Raw genomic sequence first — 24,457 nt, 5'->3', positions numbered from 1 at the left:
GCAATCACTGTGAGCAACATCTCTGCAAAGATTATAATCTGAGAAATTGTAAAAAGTACCACGTGTTTTAAAAAAAATGGTGATGAACAATCAAGACATTAAGTGAGCGCACAATATGTAAGAATAAATAGAAATGAATAGCACTTACTAACGATCTTAAAATGATAATCTAGTAACATAATTGTAAATTAGAGCCTGTTCATGTACTTAAGCAATTCGTACTATGCCCAGTAATGCTACAGGACCAGTAAAAGCTCTTACTGTAATACCGTTAAAAAAATAAAATACCAAATGGGAAGCCATTTGGACCCCTTTTTTGACTCACTGTTCTTGTTGAGGTACATAAATGAGTGGGAGCGGTGTGGATATGAGAGGAAATCCGCCAAAAAAGCGGAGAACTCAAACGCCCAACGGTAAAAACAATAGTGTAAAAAAAGTGGGAGAGCGACCAAGGATACCAGAAACTGGAGGATGTTCGGTAATAAACAACTTTATTAATAATTTGAAGACTTGACACAATGTCGTGTTTCGGCCGTCAGGCCTGCATCAGGAGTCTATAAAAACATACATTTATATATAAAACAATAGAAAAGGCAAAATATAGTGCACACAAATAAGTTAAAACAATGAATATGCAAATAAACTATAAAAATATATGTGTAACAATTCGGTCAGGGGATTTAAAAATACACACAAAAGATAAATAATAAACTAATGAGAATGATGTACTATATGTAAAATGGTGATGCAATGAATTTAGAAAGCAAAAACCATACATATGTTATATGAATGAAAACATATATGCACACATAGATTTGAGTAATAATAACGAAAGAAAGTAAAACACACATATGTATTGATTAGAAGAAACAATTTTGTGAAGGGGCAGGAGAAATAGTTAAAAACCTAAATATCATGCCTTAAAATCTTAGTTACCATAATATGTACAGCGTTAAAATGAAATGCATATTAAAACTGTTGATCGATGATACAATGTATATTGACATATGTAATCTGATGTCACCAGTATTAATAAAACGGCGGTGTGGATATAACATACTCTTTTTTTTTTCTCTCTCTCTCTCTCTCTTTCTCTATCTTTCCTCTCTTCGGGTGGGGAGGGGGGGCCTCTTGGGTTTAATTCCTGTTAAAACATATAAAAAGGTGAAGTTGTTGGGGTAAATGTAGTATTTGGGGATGAGTTGGAGTGGACATTTTGTTCGGATGCTATGCAGTTCAATATTGTGATTGTTATTCTTAGCGAGCTGTTGCAGCAGCTTTTATTGTATTTCTTTGCTTACCCAAAGTTTGAATAAAGACTTCTTTCAAAAAAACAAACAAACCATAGGAGGCAAGGTGGCATTTTGGTAGGAAGTGCTGCCACTCGCTCCTCGCTCTCACCCTTACCTTGAAAGTTTTGCATTAAGAAAAGATTTCCTCAGTTTCATGCCTAAACAAAGGGGGAAACAAAGAACATACCCTGCGGTCCCTATTGTACCTTCGGTGGTACCTATGGATCGTTTTGCGGTTCCAAGCCTCATGCCCCTGTATAAGTTGATGCCCCTGTATAAGTCGTTGGTGAGGCCCCACCTGGAGTATTGTGTTCAGTTTTGGAGGCCATATCTTTTTAAGGATGTAAAAAGAATTGAAGCGGTGCAAAGAAAAGCTACGAGAATGGTATGGGATTTGCGTTACAAGACGTATGAGGAGAGACTTGCTGAACTAAACATGTATACTCTGGAGGAAAGGAGAAACAGGGGTGATATGATACAGACGTTCAAATATTTGAAAGGTATTAATCCGCAAACGAACCTTTTCCGGAGATGGGAAGGTGGTAGAACGAGAGGACATGAAATGAGATTGAAGGGGGGCAGACTCAAGAAAAATGTCAGGAAGTATTTTTTCACGGAGAGAGTAGTGGATGCTTGGAATGCCCTCCTGCGGGAGGTGGTGGAAATGAAAACGGTAACGGAATTCAAACATGCGTGGGATAAGCATAAAGGAATCCTTTGCCGAAGGAATGGATCCTCAGGAGCTTAGTCAAGATCGGGAGGCGGGGCTGGTGGTTGGGAGGCAGGGATAGTGCTGGACAGACTTGTACGGTCTGTGCCAGAGCCGGTGGTTGGGAGGCAGGGCTGATGGTTGGGAGGTGAGGATAGTGCTGGGCAGACTTATACGGTCTGTGCCAGAGCCGGTGGTTGGGAGGAGGGGCTGGTGGTTGGGAGGCGGGGATAGTGCTGGGCAGACTTATACGGTCTGTGCCCTGAAGAGCACAGGTACAAATCAAAGTAGGGTATGAGGAGAGACTTGCTGAACTAAACATGTATACTCTGGAGGAAAGGAGAAACAGGGGTGATATGATACAGACATTCAAATATTTGAAAGGTATTAATCCGCAAACGAACCTTTTCCGGAGATGGGAAGGTGGTAGAACGAGAGGACATGAAATGAGATTGAAGGGGGGCAGACTCAAGAAAAATGTCAGGAAGTATTTTTTCACGGAGAGAGTAGTGGATGCTTGGAATGCCCTCCTGCGGGAGGTGGTGGAAATGAAAACGGTAACGGAATTCAAACATGCGTGGGATAAGCATAAAGGAATCCTTTGCCGAAGGAATGGATCCTCAGGAGCTTAGTCAAGATCGGGAGGCGGGGCTGGTGGTTGGGAGGCAGGGATAGTGCTGGACAGACTTGTACGGTCTGTGCCAGAGCCGGTGGTTGGGAGGCAGGGCTGATGGTTGGGAGGTGAGGATAGTTCTGGGCAGACTTATACGGTCTGTGCCAGAGCCGGTGGTTGGGAGGAGGGGCTGGTGGTTGGGAGGCGGGGATAGTGCTGGGCAGACTTATACGGTCTGTGCCCTGAAGAGCACAGGTACAAATCAAAGTAGGGTATACACAAAAAGCAGCAAATATGAGTTATCTTGTTGGGCAGACTGGATGGACCGTGCAGGTCTTTTTCTGCCGTCATCTACTATGTTACTATGCCGGAGCTGGCAGCCTCGCAGCGGATTGGAACAGCGGGAGGTGAACTACTCCCTCGCATCTCACTCAGCCTAGAAATTCAGAGTTTTCCAACAATGCCGGCAGTTTTGCTTGGAGGTCTTCCCGGGTCAGTGAGCTCTGAGGAGGGTTTGCTTGTCTCGGGAGCAGGTGTAGACCAAAGCAATCAACAGCCTAATGTAGCAGCACAAGGAAGTAGTGCTGCTAGAGAGATTGTTGGACTTTCTGGAGCAAAGGTGAAGGAGGTGTTTGAGAGTAGCAGTGAGAATATTCAGTGTTTGTCTTTATTACCTGCAAAACCAGCTGTGATTACACTGGAATCGATATGGGATGCCCTGGTGAGTCTGGAAACAACTTTAGTGACTCAAACCAAATTACTTCCTGTTCCTGGTAAAGTTGCAGATTTGGAGTTAAAGGTACAGAATTTGGAGACTTTTGGTTCATCTAGTAAACTTGATATTGGGAAACTTCAGGGGTGACAATGTGCATTGATTAAAGAGAATTTAGTATTACAAAGGAAAATAGAAAATGTGGAGACTCAGCAAAGATTGAAGACACTATCTGTTTTATTAATTTTCCAAAGGTACCTGCTGTTGCCCCTCTACTTTTAAAAGATATCTTGCTGAAGTACTGAAAATACCAAAATAATCATATCCACCTGTATCTAGATTATACTATTTGTTGCCCTATATAAAGAAAACTACGGGTCAGGTGATAACAAAGGGATCTGAAGTACCTTTTGATAATTTGAATTTGACGCAGACAATAGAGGATGAAACCAGTGGCTTCCAGGTTGATACTTTGATTGTAGGTTTTGTGCTGCAACCAGATCGTGATTGGATTTTGAAGATGTTTTTTCATCATAGACAAGATTCATTTCTTAATTATAAGATTAGAGATTTTCCTGATGTCTCCAGACGAACCCAGTGGAGACGTCAGGCGTTTTTAAAATTATGTCCATGTGTTCTGCAGCTAGAAGGCATATTTTGGCTTAATTTCCCATGCAAATGTGTGATTAAAATCCAATCAGTTACATATGGTTTTTTTTTTTTATCCTGCACATCTAGTGACTTTTTTTGGACTGTAAGCTGATTGTTACTCCTCCTCTCCCTCCCCTTGTTTCGGTACTTACTACATGTACTCTATAAAGTATAATTAGCTTAGAGCACTTTCTGCTTTTCTTTTTTTTGTAACAATATTTCTTTGAATTGTGCCTTGCACTCCATTAATTGTGGACTTTAGATATGGTTCTCTTTTTTTTTTTTTTTTTTTGTATAGTTCTTTAGTGCTTTATTAGTTGGATTTGTACTAATTATATATTTTGGGTCTTTTTTTTTTCTTTTTTATGAGAACATTTACTCCTTATTAATGAGATTTCATATCTTTCTGTTCAAGAGTTTTCTTGTAAAATTTGAAAATTACTTATAAATTAAAAAAAATTGAAAATGACTTATATATCATGCTGTTGCAGAACTATGGTGATAACATACAGTATACTGATTCTCACTGTGAGACAGTGGTAGTAAGTAGCACATGCAATTTTTTATAATAAAAATTGGGATAATGTTTCTGTAATGGAACTCCTTGGATATAAACAATACTTTTAAAAATGTTTTTACCAGCAAAAACCCGTGCTGCTGATTTGTTGGTGAATCCTTTGGATCCAAGAAATGCAGATAAAATTAGAGTTAAAATTGCTGACCTGGGGAATGCATGCTGGGTGGTAAGTATAGAAATGCATTTTTTCATCTTTAAGATCATGGTTATTTTTCAATATTTTCCCCCCTTTTAATTTGATCTTTCTATTACAGCACAAGCACTTCACAGAAGACATCCAGACACGACAGTATAGGTCCATTGAAGTTTTAATAGGAGCAGGTTATAGTACACCTGCTGACATCTGGAGTACGGCCTGTATGGTAAGAACCACATTAATTTTATTATCAAATTGCAAGGTATAAGAAGACATTGCAGAGAATTGCACCAAACTGCATATCTCAGCTCTTGAAACAGAGTTGTACTTTTTCTTCAAAAAACCTAGAAGACATCAGCAGTCCATTAAGAGAGAAATACTTATAGAATGACATAGACTGAGTTGAGTAATGCTGTGACTCTGCGTCAAGTCACCAATTGAATCATCATTGTCCAAGCTTATATGGAGATGGCCATTTTGTTTCCTACTCTTGAAAGTGATAACATACATTCAGTTGTGACTTCACTCTGTCCACTAAGGGGGTAATTTTATAAAGTATTTTTCACTTGTAAAGCACATTTTCCATCAACAAGCATGATTGTCTCAGGCACACAATTGGGTGGCATCACCTAGAGCTCGGTTTTCTCAGCTCCAAAATACCAAAAGGTATAAGAGCAATATAAGAATGCAAAATACAGCAATTCTCTTAACCAAAGTCTCAGTCAAACAAACTCAAACCTCAGATGCTTAAATCACCCTTCCCTCCCACCCCAATTCTAGACACAACAGTGGGTGTGATGCTGGGGATCAGGTAAAACAGTAGGTGCCACAAGTAGGAGCACAGGTTGATAGGCATTCAACATGTGACTACAAGTCACTGAAGTTAATGAAGTCCAAAAAGGTTCCCAAATAGTACTGTAGCGGTGGCCTGCCAGGGGTATTCAAGTCGCACACTTCCTGACGCTCAAAAGCAGCTTGGATGATCATCAGGTTTCTCCAGTGTGATAAAGTAGGCCAATCAGGCACCAGCCACTGCCGAAGGATGCACTGTTTCCCCATAAAAAGGCCCTCTCAAAGAAAGCCAGTAAATCCTTTAGGAATGGGATGAGCAAGATCCAATGTAGAAAACAAAGAAGAAGGCCTGGGAGTCCAATGTTGCGTGTCTTAGTCGAGACACATGCGTCCCAACAGTCCAGTGATCAGAGGATAGGTCCAAAACAAATGTTCCAAAGTGGCTGCAGAGCGACCACACTTGCGACAACGATCAGTAATTCCAAATCGGGCTTGATAGCCATGATGAGGCGATATATACAATTGCATGCCCAATTTGTAGCGTAAGGCCTAGTACATTAGTAGTAAGCGTATCGCTGTAGATGGAGACTATGCTGAAGCTGGTCTGCTGTAATTGGAAGAGCTAAATCATTGGTCCATTTCTGGGCAAGACATTCAAAATCATAACTTGGCAACAGTTCCTGCAGAGATTTGTGATGGTAACACAAAAGTACTTCTTGTTGGGCTTCCAAACTGAATGTTTCTAAAAGAGTAACATGCACTTCAGTGAGGTTGAAGGGAACATGAGCAAATAATGGCGTAATTCTAAATAAGTGAAAACATCCCTAATCTGCACATAATGAGGCAAATCCCATTGTACTTTATAATGAGTAACGTTATTCTTTAAGCAGTTCTAGGTTCAACATGTTTAGACTGTTGCTTCACATTCATTTTCAAGAACATAAACAGCTGTATTCTTCATCCATGAATATTTGAGTCAGCTTTACTAATGTAATTGAGTGTAGGTTGACTCTATGTTATAATGGGCCTTGTTGAGATAATTTTTGGAAACAGAACCAGTCTGATTTTGCTATGATAAAAGCTGTGAACACTTAATGTAGTCAAAACGTTTTAGTTTCATATGAATTACTTTTTGAATATTTCTGTAATTTTTCTTATTGAAAGTATAGAGTACGTTGTGTTGATCAGTGAAACAAACTCCTACTTTAATGTATTTTGAGTTGTATTTTTTTTAAATATACAATGGTGTGAAGACTTGCAAGGCACTGTAAATTATATTGAAGGGTGGCATCCTTAATAACTAACATTTTCTCCATACTTTGAAGATTTTGTAGTTATTGCTGCAGAATCTTCAAAACGAAATATTAAAACAGTTTTAGTTATGACTCAAGAAGTAGATCAGAACTATAGGCAAATCTAGACATGGCCCAGTTTGGTCTGTGACTCGAGTACTCTGATTCCCCATGTCAACCAGGGCTGGAGATGCAGTGGAGGCAGTGTTAGCCATCAGGGTGGAGAGAGTTTTGCTTAAGATTGACACTTAGTGGCTAGATTTGAGGCCCTGGGCCCCAAGACCAACACCATTGCTGCAATGACCAGATGACCAGAGTATGGGAGAATATAAAATAGGAGGGAGATATCCACAGGCAGTTTCCCATGAACATAAATCTCTGCACTGCAACAAATATTTTTATACCCAGATGTTTTAGTACATATTTCATGAACCAGTTTCAGTATTCCACATTGTGCAGGCACAAAGAAGCATTTTTTAGATAATTTTTTAAAACATTGTGTGTATAAAACATATACCATCAAGATCATGCATATTTATACATGCAACAGTCATAGCTGTTCCTAGGGGCAGAGTTCGAGTGGAGTTGCAATGCAAAGAGTACTTAACACATTTACACCTTTTTGGAGCGGGTATAAATTTGTGTGAGGGTTTGCGCATTGCTAGGCTGGTTCTGGGTGCCTATTATAGTTATCTGGGAGAAGAGAAATAGAAAGTAGTTAAACATTTTTGCTTAAGAACCCTGAATTTACCCCCATCCTGTTTACTAAGCTTACACAGCTCATTCACTTTAAATGGGCTGTATCGGCATTGCCGCACAGCTTAGTAAACAGGGGGGGTTAATTACACATAACCAAAATACAGCAGTATTCCATAGGGTCTGCCCTATGTGGCAAAGCCATGTTGCTTTCTTTGTTTAGGGTTCTACATTGCTGGTAGCCAGGATTAGGAAGATTTCTAAAGAAATAAACATTTCCTGGATGAAGAAAAGGCAAGTATTGCTTTCAAACAATGTGGACTTGTTATAGAAATAGTTCTTAAAGGTAGCCAGTAGTCTGTACTAGAAAACAATTTGTTCTATGTTGTGGAAATTTGTGAATGGTGTCTTCAATAAATGATCTTTTCCAGTTGTTATATTTTTATTACTTGTTTTGGTATTGAGTTTGAGTGTTGGCATTAATAGTACCTAACTGGAGCTATTCTTGAAAACAGTAAATCATTGTGTGCCAAAAATAAGTTATTTGGATATTGTTGACTTCAACACTAAACTGAAGCCCATAATCAACAAAAAAGAAAAAATAAAACCCACAAAAATGTATGCGGTGTATGAATTACTTTTTTATATATAACCACAAGACAGAAGTTATCTTGGACAAGGACACATTTGGGAGAGCGGAGGTAACTTTTTGCCTTCTCAGTACTTGGTGTATATAGGAGAAAAACTGATTACCTGAAGGTTACAGGACACGGCTAAGGAAAACTTAGCAGGCCATACTGTTCAGCATTTGTGGTTTAACATGCACTTCACTGTACACAACAATAAAAAAGTGAAGGTATTTAATATCTACTTGTACTTATTAAGCTTGTTTGGTTATATCCCAGGCATTCGAGCTTGCGACTGGAGATTATTTATTCGAACCACATTCTGGTGAAGATTATTCCAGAGATGAGGGTATGTATCATATTTAAATGAATAGCATTATTCCAAACATTTTTCTGAACTAAACATTTAAAAACGTATTTCTAAAATGAGTGTAACAGATTGGTAGTTGGTTGGTAGGTTCCAAACCCCTTCCTGGTCACACTGTGTTCTTATAGCAGTGGTTTAGCAGTTCTTGTAATGGGCCAAGCACAAATGAAATCTCACTGAGTAAGGAATTTCCTTTCGTTTTAGTGGCTGAAAGCTAGAAGCTATTAGCGCCATACTAGTGCCCACGTTTGCTACCACCCCATGATCAGTGCCCCCACGCACATGTAACAAAGCACTCGTGGGCTCTGATCGCAAGTAGTATGCAAATGCATGCTAAACAGGTATTTCATTATTCCTCCTCAATGCGCCTAGCTGGTGATAGGGATTGCAGAACAGGAATGGGGAGCCCAGGATCTCCAGCCACCTGTGAATGTGTCAGTGTGTGAGGGGGGCTGGCGGTCTACTGGACCTCGAGCTCCTGTGTTGCTGGCTTGGGGTGGGGGTTTGGGGGGAGGCACTAGGCCAACAGGGACTGTAGTTGGAGGAGTGTCAAGGGGTCCCACTTACCTCCAGCCCTTGTGTTTGACAGGTCCGGGCTTTTAGCAGCCTGGACCTGTCAAACAAGTGTGGGAAGAAGCCTTTCGCACTTTTACTCTATGATCAGAGATAATATTGTGCTTAAATTTGCATGCTATTATCTTTGATGATAGGGGCGGTAAAGCTCCGTGCTATTTTTAGAGCACTATTTGAAACAGCGTGGGACTTTTGAGAGTTTAGACCCCAAGTGGGGACATATCATTACGAAATGGGTTCAGAGAAACAGGATTGCTCCCCTTCCCTCTGGATCTCAACTGTGACCTATGTCCATTAGAGGCAGTTGGCTTGGAATTTGTGAGTCAGTGAATGTTTACAGGCCTTGTCCCTATTCCTGTGTGGCTTCCTGTTAGTGTAGAAACCCATGCAAAGTACTGGGCTCTGTGAACACACACTGGCACACAGAGGAAAGGAAGGATTTTTAATTTAGCTTACGCCTTTTTCAGTTGTAGCTCAAGGTGAGCTATGTTCAGAAACGGTAGGTATTTTCCGGTCTCTGGAGAGCGCGCAATCTAAGTTTGTACTTAAGCCAATAGAAGGTTAAGTCAGGGCTGTCCCGAGGGGTCGTGTGGGTGATCTGGCTGCACAGGGCACAAAGGAGAAGGGGTGCAAAAATCACTGCCAGTCAATTGTCGCCCCTGCAATGGCTATGGCACAGTGGGTGGGGTGGGGGTGTCGCAGAAGGCGCACTCCCAGCTTAAATGACATGCCCAAGATCATAAGGAGCAGTAGTGGGATTTGAACCATGGATTCCTGGGTCTCAGCCTCCTGCTCTAACAACTAGGCTACAGAATTCAGTGCTGACTACTGCTGCTGCTGCCGCCTTCTTGGTTTGGATAAGTAAAGGGGGAGGGGTGGAATAGGCGTCTGCTGTTCTGTTTTCATAATGATCTGGAGTCTTGTGAATTTTTAAACGTTGGTTATATTGGATAAAAGTTTGAGAAGCACTGCCCTAGATGATTTTAAAAAACAAACAAAAAAAAAAACCTGAATTACTCCAGTGGCCGAATTGGTAGTTATTGAAACATGGTAAATTTCTGTAGATGAAGAGACAAAAATGAATTTCTTGATCAAAAGCCACAGGTCCCGCAATGACAAATTACATAAGTATAAGGACGACATAGTAGCAAAACTCACAGACTGAGTTTTGGACTAGCTAGCACTTCCTAGCCCCTTAGTAAACATAGCCACTCTATGCTTTCAGTTGTGAGGTTTTACGGAATCATTTAATGTGGACAATAAGATATTGCACCGAAGACTCTCTACTACTGTACTATAAACCTCTCTCTAGGAGAATTCCAAGCAGACTCTCACCTCCCATTAAAAAGGTTCGCCGTATATACTCAGGGTGACACTAATAACCTCACTGGAGCTGTACAGAGAACAGTTTGAGATCACCTTTTTCAGACCGGCCTACACAGGCTTACGGTTTTCTTGCAATATAAACTGTTTATGTGTTTTTAAGGCTCCAGCAATAGCAGTAGGTGGATAAACCACATATTTAACAACAAACTGGAAAAGTTGCATCACTTACCTGCATGGCTTAAATATGTGTGGAAGGCTATTGTTGAGCCATATCAAATACAATATGTACAACAGACTGTGAAGCAAACTTGGGTACTGATATTTAGCAGGTTTCAGAAGTCCATCTCTTTATTTTCCAGGTAGCTGTTTTCCAAATTCTTATTTTTAATATCAGAATAACTCATTTTTTTCATCTTTGGACCTGTCCATTTCCATGCTTGTTTGCTTGTAATGTCCTTTGCAGTAGTAACATGGACATCATTCATTGTTAGTGCTACAGACAATGCCAAAAGGCTGCTGCTCCTGGAAACCTCTGCATGGGTTTGCTGCAAACATTGTTGATTTGAATCTTTTCTTGATTTTTTTTTTTTTTTTACTAATTGCAGTTTCTTTCCTCTTTCTTTTTATCCCATCCTTCTCCCTATCCCTCCCACTCCTGTTTCCTTTTTTTTTTCTCTCTTTCATAGACCACATAGCACACATCATAGAGCTGCTAGGCAATATCCCCAGGCACTTTGCCCTGTCTGGAAAATATTCTCGGGAATTCTTCAATCGCAGAGGTAGTACCTCTTCTTTTTGAAAGGTGCCGTGATGCAGACAGAACTGGAATATCAGTTGCTGGTTATAAAATATGTGGATAGTGTTTTCACAAATCATAAACCTTAAGTAATATATATTATAGCATTCTAAACCTAAGTGCTCCATATACATTGAATTTTTGGCCAGAGGCATAAAATAGAGCAAAGGTTTTACCAAAAGATATTAAAACTACAGACAAATAGGATTAGAACTGTAGCTGCCCAAAACATCACAATACTGTTAGCAAAATCAGCCTTGTAAGGTGCAAATATTAGACCTTTTTCCAAGCATGCTAATTTTGCTAAAACTGCTGCTAAAAGCTACATGCATAATCACTGGCCATTTTTCTGTTTCTTTTTTAACCAGTACCTATCTGTTTCTGTCTGTATCGGGCCCATGTAAGTGTTTGCATGAATTGTACTGATTAAATGTTGTATGTTTCTGTTTTGCTGGCAATGTTCTCCAATGCAGATCACATAGCATTGATCATTGAACTGCTGGGAAAAATCCCTCGAAAGTACGCTATGTTGGGGAAATATTCCAAGGAGTTTTTCACCAAAAAAGGTAACAGTGTTTACGGTGCCCTCAGAGTTACACAGCGTTATTCATCTATAGGAAAGTGTTTAAAAAAAAAAAAATCCATACAGGCATTGCATTATGGGGTCTTTTTTTTTTTTTTACTAAGTCTTAGCACGCTAACAGGCAGTAATTCATCCTGATTTGGACTTGAATAGAAACGACATTTCAGTGATATGCGAAAGAATTGGCTTAGTTGATTTCTGGAGGGCTTTTAATCCCAAATCAAAAATTTATGGAGTCATTTACTAATGGTCAGTGTGTGCTTATCTGCTGCTATCCATTAGTAACCGACATCTATATTTTCTAGTTTCATCCACATGACTCACATTTGTACACAGTTTATTTGGATACAGACAGGATAGAGGGGAAAAAACATAAGTAAGGCTAACTTGGATAAAACTTGGTGATTTTCAAGTAAATGAAGGCTTTAGGTTTTGAAGATTGATTGACAATATCTATTTAGTTGGGTAATAAGATATTGAAAGGAAAATAATGTTTTATAATAAATAGCAATGGTGGGGGTGTGAATCTGGCATTCAAACTTGTGACTGGGATGTTTTGTAGGGTGTCAGAAACATTTAGATAGTTATTCAGCAAGTAAAAAAGAGGCACAGATTTTAATACAGAGATCTAAAGATCAAATAAATTAGAATTGGAACATAAATGTGCACTATATGGAAAATGCAATGATGGCTGGAGGGAAAGTACAATACCTTCTGTTAGAGAAAATTCCAACTTACGCTTTCACACTTGAACCAAAACATTTGGAAAGATGATGCAAATTATTAGTTATGAAGGTAATTGTATAAAGCTTTTTCCATGTGTAAAGCATGTGGAACATTGCTATTATAAAATTGCAGTGTGAATACTGTATAAAATGCATGTATACAGCCTGTATAGATGTATTTGTAATGAGGGGAATCATTCACAGAGGCAACATTAGGACAGGGTTTTCATTTATGCACATACTTCAGCTCATACAGCAGTTATAAATGCAAGCTCAACATTTTTCTGGGGTAATTTTCAAAACAGAAGCATATATATATATATATATATATAGGTATATATATATACCTTTGTTTTAAAAATCTGAACCACGTTTTTGCACAGAAAGAGGTATGCATGTACCTTTTACCTGTGTGAGCAATTATAAAATTCTCTTCCCCTTACATAGCTTCCCACTATTCCAGAAACTGTGGGATACTTGTGTCCATCAACCAGGAGGTGGAGATAGAGAACTGAAAACTCAACTGAGACGTATCTCTCTTGGCATCCAGTCCAGCTCCTGAGAATTTTGTATCTCCAGCAGGTGGATGAAAACACTTTTCAGCCTCTGGTTCTGAGTGATTTGCTCCTGGTCCAGTTAGTCAACTGGTCCCCAGTTGAGTTTTGCAGGTGGCTTGAGTCTGCAGAGTCATATCTGGAGGTCTTCAGATCCCTTTCTTTGGTGCCCCACAAATTTACTTCTTCCCTCCCTTCACTTCTCCTCTGTTTCCTGTGGAGTTCTCCATTTAAAAAAAAAAAGAAGAAGAAGAAAGGAGAAGGAAAGAGGTTTACAGGAAAGCGTGGGATAGAGTATCCATCCTGATTCTTTCTCATCAAGGGTAAGACTTGTGGAGACTGTGAGTTTTGGGGGAAGGAAGCTGGCAGTTGTAAGTCCGACTAAAGTTTGACTCAGAGCTGCTTGGAGGGCTGCAAGTTCTACTTGGTGCAGGGGAAGGATCCTGACTCACTTCTTGGAACTTCATTGTGCTACACATGTGCGTGTCGGGGTGAATGACAACTCAAACAGAGGCAGTTAAGCGGTTTTCCTATGTTGGACCCCCCGCCGTCGGGGCATTGCGGTGTGTGCAAACCTGGAATCCCGCGGGACATAGGGGAAACAGTTGGCAGCAGCACGTCTTTGGATTTGGCGTAGCATCCGAATATGCCAGAGACATTGGGCACTGTAGCAGAACCGGTACACAGTTTGATGCAGGATAGCGTGGGAATGGGCACCATTTTGTCAGGGCTGATTGGCAGCGAGGAGCAGCCTTTGTCTGATCGCACGCGGAGCACAGCCACCACTTAAAACCTCAGGGCCCAACAGAGAACTCAGCTGCAAAGGGATCTTTGTTTTCTCTGGAGTTTATGTTGCTCTTACTACAGGCCTATTTACTGACGTGTGGACAGTCAGAATTGCTGCAAGGTGTTTTAGTTTCTTGCTCCTGTGGCTCCTAAGAGGAGCCAGAGGACCTGGATTGACCACTGTTGGAAACAGGATGCTGGGCTTGATGGACCTTTGGTCTTTCCCAGTATGGCAGTACTTGTGTACTTATGTCATTTATCATCATCTGTCCACTCCTGGAGGTCTGTCTCTTCTTCTCCCTCCTTATCTGATGTAGCCTCGGTCTATTCAAAGGAGCCATCATTGAAGGAGTCATTAAAGGAGGGAGAGTTCCCTCCTGAGGAGGGGAATGACCCAATAGTACTGAGGCTGTTTCATAAAGAGGAGCTCAGGACTCTTATTTCTGCAGCACTGGCAGTGGTTTCCATTGAGAAGTCTTCTGCTTCAGCATCAGGAGTTCATCTTTGTCGATCTTGAGTGGGCTTAGAGTGCCTTCTAAGGCTTTCCCAGTGCATCCAGAAATTCAAGACCTGATTACAACAGAATAGGTCTCACTGGACCTGGGACTGCAAATGGGAAGAGCCATGGCTCACCTCTGCCCGTTGGTTCTGGAGGAGAAAGATAAATTGCAGCTTCCCATGGTGGACTCCGTTGCTAAGGCGGTGACTAAGATGACCAACTTGCCATTTGGAGGCGGCATTGCACCTAAATGACCTACAGGATTGGAAGCTAGAATGCTCACTGAAACAAGCCTTTGAAGTGGCCTCTTTGGGCAGCATTAAAATCATATCTAGTTAAACTGCCTTTTGGGGCAAATGGCTATTTGGAGAAAATCTTAGTAACTTGGTGGAAGAACTAGGGGGAACTAAGCTATAGCAGTTGCTGGGGGATAAGCTGAAAGCCTCTGGTCATCCGTCTTCAGGTGGCTCTTGATCTCGATTTCAAGACATCGGACAGTACCAGCCTGGTAGTCAGCAATATGGTCAGAAATCCTGCTTTCAGGCACACCAATCATTCTTTCGTGCGGACAGGAAGTTCTCATGTCAGCTAGAGTGCCCAATGCCTCCCTAGCTGCACAATGATGCAAGGCTGGTCTATTCTTCTCTTCCTCCAGTGAGAGAAATGGTTTGATGTGATTTTGGCCCACACCTCCCAAAACTCTTGAAAAGTTTCTGGAGGTGTGGGCCAAAATCGCATCAAACCAGTGGGTTCAAGTGGGAGTTCTCCCGCTTGGTCCCTCCTCTCTTCTTGAAGCCTCCTTATTGAAAAGGAACCAAGGCAGTTAAGGTTCAGGCCACTGTCAATTCCTTTCTGGCTGTTCAGGCCATTGTTTCAGTTCCCAAGACTGAACATGGATGACAGGTATTCTGTCTACTTAATTGTCCCAAAGAAGGAAGGCACCTTTGTCCGGGCTTAGATCTCAAAGGTCTAAACTGCCTCCTCCACTCATGGAAACAGTAAGAGATTTCATAGCCTAGGTTATTGCGGGAGAATTTCTCACTGTCCTTGATCTCAAGGAGGTGTACATGCATATGGCCACTATATCAGAGGTTTTGTACATTTTGCAGTGCTGGGCCATCACTTCCAGTTCAGGGCTTTGCCCTTTGGTCTCGTTACAGCACCAAAATCACTTGCCAAGGTTATGGTGCCAGGGAATCAGAATTCACCTGTTTCTCAATGACTAGCTCATTCATGTGTTGTCCTATTCAAACAGCATGGTGGCGATAGATAAAGTTGTCCGTTTTCTGCAGTCATTGGGTTGGGTGATCAGTTTTAAGAAGAGAGATTAACTCCATTGCAGACGCTGGAGTATCTGGGCGTTCTATTCAACACAGCAAGGGAGAGGATCTTCCTGATAGGATGCAGGAGGTCGAAGCTGGTTCAACGGATTCATCTTCTCTTCAGTCAAGGCAGGCCCAGGGTCTAGGACTATGTCCAGGTTCTGGGGTCAGTGACAGTGACGATGAACCCCATGGGCAAGGGCTCATATGCGACCATTACAGGAGTCTCTTCTCCGCCTCTGATCCCCTGTGTCAAAGAAGTTCAACCTTGATCTTTCTTGGATGCTGGTTGCCAGACAGAGAATGCAGTGGTGGTTGTCACCCAGGAATTTGACCGTCGGAGCTCCCTTTCCGATTACACAATGGGAGGTGGTGACAACAGATGCCAGCAAGTCAGGTTGTGGAGCTTGTTGCATGTTCCTTGTAGCACAGGGCACCTGGACAGAACAGGAGTATCTTCTATCCAGAATTTATATCTTGTATCCAATCTTAAGCCTAGCAGAGAAGGCATGCTACATGGTAAGATTGAATATCTAGCAGCCCTAAGCCACCTTTGTTTTTTTTAATACATGCAAAAAGCATGCGGGGTTTCTTGCCTTCCACAAGCATCTGCACTTTTCCATCACTGAATATCCCCTTTCTTTAAAACAAGAGGGAGGTGCTGTAAAACATAAAGCCATTTAGGCAAAAAGATCGTTTTCACTACTTGTACCTGCCCAGATAAAGATAATTTATAATCATTCCAGGAAGTCAGCATATGAAACATATCTTCTAACAATGGGGCTATGTAACTGGTAAAATTTAGTTAAGTTGCACAGAATTTGTAGGCCCAAATATTTAATATGATTAGAATCCTAGGTTAATGGAAGGGGACCTCACCAATGACATTTAATATCTTCAGTAAGGACCAACATTATAGATTTATCCTTATTTACATGTAATCCAGTGAACTCACCAAAATGTAAATGAGTCAAAACAGGAAGGATGTCTTGAGGGTTTTGCAGGGCTATAAGCAAATAAATCTATCTTGAATTCAGAAGGACCCACCTTCTTTCAAAAGCCACTATGCTAAGGGGTCCATACATAAAACAAAAAGAAGTGAGGATAGGGGATAGCCCCGCCATGTTCCATACTCCAGAAGAAAACTAGCAGATATTGTTCCATTGGTCAGAATTTGTGCAGTGGGGTTATTATAAAGCCCCTGAATCCATTGGAAAATCTGCTCCTCAAAGCCAAACAACCCCAGCACCCATCACAAATACTTCAGGGCACTGAATAAAAAGCTTTTTCAGTATCGGATTTAATCAAAGCACCTTTATTCAAGTGCTGAGTCTCTTGAATAAATGCTGTTACACTGCGCACATTTGATATCACATTTTTGCCTGAAACAAAACCAACTTGTGACTTAATCAATATAGAGAGAACATTATTCAGTCTATTTGTGATCACTTTGGCATATGTTTTTGCATCCATATTTATGAAAGAGATCAACCTATAGGACTCCGTGAATTTAGGGCCCCTTCCTGGCTTAGGTATGATTGTGATTAAAGGCTCTGAAAAATTGCTGCCAATGTTGGGATAATGTGATGGTCTGGAATTTTATAAAATACATTCAGGAGGCCATTCAGCCCTGGGGTCTTGTGTGTTGCCATCTGCCCTATAGCTTGCTCAATTTCCATACTTGTCAAGGGACTGTTATTTTGTTAAGTCTTCCTGTGATAATCGGGGCATACACAATGGATGAAAAAAGGGTGCAATAGGTTTTCTGTAACAGCCCTTTAAAATGTATTGTATTCATTCTCAAGCATCTGATTGATTTCCAAGTTTTTATGCATCTGTTTTTTTCTACCCCATCTGAATAATCGGTGTAAATCGAACATGCTCTGACACACACACACACACACACACACACACACCAGGCGAGCCAAGCAGGCTTCTGATTTGTTTCCAAATTGGAAATAAATTAATGTTTCCTTTATAACATAGCATTAATAATTCTGTGTTGCACTTAATGCAGTCTTCCGCACTATTACCCAATACTTTGTACTGTCCAAGTTCGATTACTGCAGTTTTATGCAGGAATCAAGATCATGCTTCTTAGAAAGCTACAACCTGCCTTGTTTGCAAAGCTGCTCTCTTCGAAAAGGCTTCTCATCTTCTACTGAAATTACACTGACTTCCTATAAAAGATAGGATCACCTTTAAAATTTGTGTATTAGTCTACCAAATCTTATTTGGTTTGTCAACCCTCTTACATGCAGCACCTAATTGAATTGCCTTCACGCAATGCATTACCAGCCTCCAGAGATTATCTCACACTCCACTCTCCAAGTTGTAAAAAGGTACTATACAAATCTAGTCACAATGCAGGCTTCTTATTCCAAAGTACTAAGCGCTGGAACTCAATACCGAAACAGTTGAGATCTACAAGTAACTACTTGTGCTTTCACAAACTACTGAAAGCATTATTGTTAAGTTTCTCCCTTGATAAAGAACATAATTGACCACATCTCAGTTCTCTCTTGTTATATTCTATCTTCTCATCAGTTACTCTGCAATTCTTTGCTCAATGTGTTATTAGATTCTTACTTGTACTAATTAATTTCCTATATATAAACTATTGCACATTGAACTTATTTTTGTTTGGGATAATGTGGGATACAAATGTCATAAATAAATATTCAAGATTAGTTCTTTAATATTCTTATTCATTTTCTTTTGCCAGTTTGCATTTGGCGTGATGTAATTCCCTAGTAAGCAGTAAAATTTCCTTGTTTTTTTTTTATTTTTTGCCACTTTATATGCACTAATCCTTTCCCACGGGACTGTTTTGGCAATTTCTCAAAACAGTTCCAGTCTATCCACATGTTGCACATTATTAGTTGAATATTCCTCTTATGTACAAAAAATTGGTAGAAATCTGGATCTTTCTCGAGCCCTCTTAGCATTCACCACCAGTGAGCTGGCTCCCATATACTGAAGTGCCACTGGATCAAAATGGGGGCATGAATGGAGATCACTAATAATCCTGTTTCCACATCTAACGCTTTTGAAGAAAGATGGTCTGTTACTGAAAGATAAACCTATGTACGTTGATTGGGATGGGCTCTGTACACATGTGTGCTCCAACCTGCTAAGCATCTAGCAGTCGTAACTCCTTACATGGTTGGGCTCCATCCCACTCTTCTTTTGACCATTTTTTTTAATGTGCCTGTCCTAAAGTGGATCTGCTGCATTATTAGCCTCTCTGAATACCGTGCTCCTCCCCAAAAAGCCTGTGAGCATCCTCAATACCGTAGCAAAAACTGTTATGCTGGGGTATTGGGAGTATGTAGGGAGACCAGCACTAGTTGATCTCCATAGAGTTCTCCTTGGACAATAATCCTTCTTCCCTTCTGATCCACAATGATTCTCTGTTTCACGAAAGGAAGAGACTTATGAATCAAAATAGCCACCCCCGCTCACTGACTGGGCAAGTAAAATAGTAGCGATGCCCCACACACTCCTGTTTCAATTTATTATGCTCAGCCTCCAACAGGTATATCTCTCGGAGCAATGCCATGCCTGCCTGCATTCTCTGCAAAGCTATTAATACTTTATCTCTATATATAAAAGGCACCACCAACGTTCTAAATGAAGCCTCCAGCCGGAAGTGTGAAGGGGGAGAGATATCCGGTTTCCCCCTGAGTGTCTGTCCCGCCCTCACTCTCTCTGTAACACAAACAGTGAAGGAAAACACAGCAAAGCACGAAATCAAATCGCTCTCTCTGTAACAGTGAAGGACTCAGAGGGGGGAGGGGAGAGAGGGCAGAAGCCCTCACTATCTCTGTAACACAAACACAGCACAGCAAGAAACTTAACACTGAAGGACTCGACTCCGAGGGGGGAGGGGACAGACAGCACAGGGGAAGGGAGAGAGGGCAGAGGGCAGGGACACACACACTCCCACATGCACACAGAAGAAAACCTTGCTAGCCCCCGTTTCATTTGCATCAGAAACGGGGCTTTTTTACTAGTGTTTAATATTAGAACCCAATCCATCCACATTCCAAGTTACTATTATATCAGTTCTAGCCATATTGGACGCCCAAAATCAATGCCCACATCCACTGTGGAGAACAAAAACCTACTTGTTGTGATTTAGTATTTTCTATATACCATGCAGTTTCATTGATCCAAACAAAGTATAAGCATTCTTCCTCCCTGACTTCCCCACCCAGCAATACACCCCAGTACCCATCCCAAAAAACACTTACAGAAATTCCTTCTCTCCTTCCCGAACCTACCGCTTCAGAACAAGTAATTTCTATCTCCAGGTTCTTCCTCCCAGTGCATGACTGTTTAACATGAAAAAAGAAAACCATCTCCCATGTGATATATCAGATAGTTCAGCAACAGTCTTATGATGATTTTTGCAGAGAGATGAGTCAATAACTGAGATTGAGTGGTGCATAACTGCTCTGAGACTTGAAGCCCAGAAACAAAATTTTGAATTGGACCCTGTAGAATATGGGAAATCAGTGTAGAGGCTGTAGAATGGGAATGTGCCTCTTGGATTTATTTATATTCAGCACCTGTCAAGGTACAGCATGCTATCTATATAAGTTGCAGATGTTGCTATAGTGTAGATGGGATATCACACAGGTCCAGATCACTATAGCAAATACAGGGCCGGTGGTGGCAGTCCCTTTGTTTAGCTTGTTCATTCTTTTGATATGACATTTTAAATTCTTAGATTATCTGGGGTATTGGGGTAACTTCTCGGATTAAGGGCTATTAACATTCTAAACTAGATATGCATATGGAAAAATAAAGCTGTCTGTGTAAAATAAGAACCAGAGGAGGAGGAGAAATCTAACACTGAAGCAACTAGAAATGAAGTTGCAGAATATTAACCCCCATCCTATTTTAGTAATAAAATGTAGAAATAACTTTCATCTCGCTCACTGCAAGAATTTTGGAGATGTATAGCTCCACATCTGTTTCACAATTGGAGAATTTATTCCACTTAACTATTGCTCAGTTTACAAAACAATGGAATGACTTTCTTCACTACGAGGCATCCAACAAAAAATCCAATTTGTTGGAAGAAAAAGGCCTCAGTTTCCGCTGGAAATACTTCTTGGTAGAATTGGGAACTCAATCAGGGGGTCTTTTACTAAAGCTTAGCTCGAGTTATTTGCAGCAGGGCCCATATGAATAAAATGGGCCCTGCTGCAAATAACTCGAGCTAAGCTTTAGTAAAAGATCCCCTCAGTGTCCTAACTACATTCTGCATTTTTGTATCATTGGCTCAAAAAACCTCCAAACATAATCCCTTAATTATTCATTTCAAACAGTCATCTTTTTATATTTTTGCATATTTCTGTATTTTTATAAAGATTTCTCAGTTAAAGTCATAACAGATGCTGTTATGCGGGAAAAGAAAAAGCATAATATAGATGATCTCAACGAGGACCCGTTTCACCCTTTCTTCATGAACATGGTAACGTAGTAGATGACGGCAAAAAAAGACCTGTATGGTCCATCCAGTCTGCCCAACAAGACAAACTCATATGTGTATACCTTACCTTGATTTGTACCTGCCTTATTCAGGGCACAGACCGTACAAGTCTGCCCAGCAATATTTCCCGCCTCCCAACCACCAGTCCCGCCTCCCATCATAAGTACATAAGTAGTGCCATACTGGGAAAGACCAAAGGTCCATCTAGCCCAGCATCCTGTCACCGACAGTGGCCAATCCAGGTCAAGGGCACCTGGCACGCTCCCCAAACGTAAAAACATTCCAGACAAGTTATACCTAAAAATGCGGAATTTTTCCAAGTCCATTTAATAGCGGTCTATGGACTTGTCCTTTAGGAATCTATCTAACCCCTTTTTAAACTCCGTCAAGCTAACCGCCCGTACCACGTTCTCCGGCAACGAATTCCAGAGTCTAATTACACGTTGGGTGAAGAAAAATTTTCTCCGCTTCGTTTTAAATTTACCACACTGTAGCTTCAACTCATGCCCTCTAGTCCTAGTATTTTTGGATAGCGTGAACAGTCGCTTCACATCCACCCGATCCATTCCACTCATTATTTTATACACTTCTATCATATCTCCCCTCAGCCGTCTCTTCTCCAAGCTGAAAAGCCCTAGCCTTCTCAGCCTCTCTTCATAGGAAAGTCGTCCCATCCCCACTATCATTTTCGTCGCCCTTCGCTGTACCTTTTCCAATTCTACTATATCTTTTTTGAGATACGGAGACCAGTACTGAACACAATACTCCAGGTGCGGTCGCACCATGGAGCAATACAACGGCATTATAACATCCGCACACCTGGACTCCATACCCTTCCTAATAACTCCCAACATTCTATTCGCTTTCCTAGCCGCAGCAGCACACTGAGCAGAAGGTTTCAGCGTATCATCGACGACGACACCCAGATCCCTTTCTTGATCCGTAACTCCTAACGCGGAACCTTGCAAGACGTAGCTATAATTCGGGTTCCTCTTACCCACATGCATCACTTTGCACTTGTCAACATTGAACTTCATCTGCCACTTGCACACCCATTCTCCCAGTCTCGCAAGGTCCTCCTGTAATCGTTCACATTCCTCCTGCGACTTGACGACCCTGAATAATTTTGTGTCATCGGCGAATTTAATTACCTCACTAGTTATTCCCATCTCTAGGTCATTTATAAATACATTAAAAAGCAACGGACCCAGCACAGACCCCTGCGGGACCCCACTAACTACCCTCCTCCACTGAGAATACTGGCCACGCAATCCTACTCTCTGCTTCCTATCTTTCAACCAGTTCTTAATCCATAATAATACCCTACCTCCGATTCCATGACTCTGCAATTTCTTCAGGAGTCTTTCGTGCGGCACTTTGTCAAACGCCTTCTGAAAATCCAGATATACAATATCAACCGGCTCCCCATTGTCCACATGTTTGCTTACCCCCTCAAAAAAATGCATTAGATTGGTGAGGCAAGACTTCCCTTCACTAAATCCGTGCTGACTTTGTCTCATCAGTCCATGTTTTTGTATATGCTCTGCAATTTTATTCTTAATAATAGCCTCCACCATCTTGCCCGGCACCGACGTCAGACTCACCGGTCTATAATTTCCCGGATCTCCTCTGGAACCCTTCTTAAAAATCGGAGTAACATTGGCTACCCTCCAGTCTTCCGGTACTACACTCGATTTTAGGGACAGATTGCATATTTCTAACAGTAGCTCCGCAAGTTCATTTTTTAGTTCTATTAATACTCTGGGATGAATACCATCAGGTCCCGGTGATTTACCACTCTTCAGCTTGCTGAACTGACCCATTACATCCTCCAAGGTTACAGAGAATTTGTTTAGTTTCTCCGACTCCCCCGCTTCAAATATTCTTTCCGGCACCGGTGTCCCCCCCAAATCCTCCTCGGTGAAGACCGAAGCAAAGAATTCATTTAATTTCTCCGCTACGGCTTTGTCCTCCTTGATCGCCCCTTTAACACCATTTTCGTCCAGCGGCCCAACCGACTCTTTGGCCGGTTTCCTGCTTTTAATGTATCTAAAAAAAATTTTACTATGTATTTTTGCTTCCAACGCTAATTTCTTCTCAAAGTCCTTTTTTGCCCTCCTTATCTCCGCTTTGCATTTGGCTTGGCATTCCTTATGATCTATCCTGTTACTTTCAGTTGGTTCTCTTCTCCACTTTCTGAAGGATTGTTTTTTGGCTCTAATGATTTCCTTTATCTTACTGTTTAGCCACGCCGGCTGACGTTTAGTCTTTTTTCCCTTTTTTCTAATACGTGGAATATATTTGTCCTGAACCTCCAGGATGGTGTTTTTAAACAGCATCCACGCCTGATGCAAGTTTTTTACTCTGCGAGCTGCTCCTTTCAGTCTTTTTTTCACCATTTTTCTCATTTTGTCGTAATCACCTTTTCTATAGTTAAACGCTAGCGTACTTGATTTCCTAGTTTCACTTCCTTCAATGCCAATATCAAAACCGATCATATTATGATCACTGTTATCAAGCGGCCCTCGTATCGTTACCCCCTGCACTAGATCATGAGCACCACTAAGGACTAAGTCTAGTATTTTTCCTTCTCTTGTCGGCTCCTGAACTAGCTGTTCCATGAAGCTGTCCTTGATTTCATCAAGAAATCTTATGTCCCTTGCGTGTACAGATGTTACATTAACCCAGTCTATATGCGGGTAATTGAAATCCCCCATTATTATTGTGTTGCCCAGTTTGTTTGCGTCCCTGATTTCCTTTAACATTTCATCCACTATCCTCGCCTCCCAACCACCAAACTCTCTTCCCCCACCTGCTCTGCCACCCAATTTTGGCTAAGCTTCTGAGGATCCATTCCTACTGCACAGGATTCCTTTATGCATATCCCACGCATGTTTGAATTCCGTTACCGTTTTCATCTCCACCACCTCCCGCGGGAGGGCATTCCAAGCAGGAGGGGATCCCTTCTGTGCTTATCTTTTCCATTCTGTTTTTCTTTCCAAAGCTCTTTAACTGAGGAATCTTTATAACAATACAGAAGTATACAAAAATATAAAAAGATGATGTTTGAAATTAATAATTAAACGTCTTTGGAGGTTTTTTGAGCCAGTGATAAAAAAATGCTGAATATAATTGGGATATTGAATGAGTTCCCAATTGTACCAAGAAGTATCTCCAGTGGAAACTGAGGCCTTTTTCCTCAAACAAATTGGATTTTTTGTTTTAAATAGAGTATATGGATTCCTCATGGTGAAGAATAAGAGTCATTCCACTGTTTTGTAAATTGAGGGAGATGTATAGTGCAGAATACTTCCCAATGATGGTGTC

General features: G+C 41.1%; 1 protein-coding gene across 6 annotated transcripts in view; it reads left to right on the top strand.

Moving 5' to 3' along the window:
* The window catches only part of SRPK2 (SRSF protein kinase 2), a 234,592-nt gene that overhangs the window by 208,062 nt on the left and 2,073 nt on the right, over positions 1–24,457 (top strand). For 4 of the 6 annotated variants that reach the window (XM_030215990.1, XM_030215993.1, XM_030215996.1 and 1 more), the window contains 5 exons: positions 4,620–4,720; positions 4,809–4,916; positions 8,376–8,445; positions 11,049–11,141; positions 11,632–11,724. In XM_030215990.1, the coding sequence (XP_030071850.1) occupies positions 4,620–4,720; positions 4,809–4,916; positions 8,376–8,445; positions 11,049–11,141; positions 11,632–11,724 (465 nt within the window). The remainder of the gene's footprint in view (positions 1–4,619; positions 4,721–4,808; positions 4,917–8,375; positions 8,446–11,048; positions 11,142–11,631; positions 11,725–24,457) is intronic. The other 2 variants (XM_030215992.1, XM_030215991.1) reach the window with 2 other exon arrangements.

This window comes from Microcaecilia unicolor, chromosome 10 (genome assembly GCF_901765095.1).
Source record: "Microcaecilia unicolor chromosome 10, aMicUni1.1, whole genome shotgun sequence".
NCBI classification, from domain to species: domain Eukaryota; kingdom Metazoa; phylum Chordata; class Amphibia; order Gymnophiona; family Siphonopidae; genus Microcaecilia; species Microcaecilia unicolor.
Note: the sequence above shows the minus strand (reverse complement) of the source record. Positions and strands in the feature narration are given on the sequence as shown.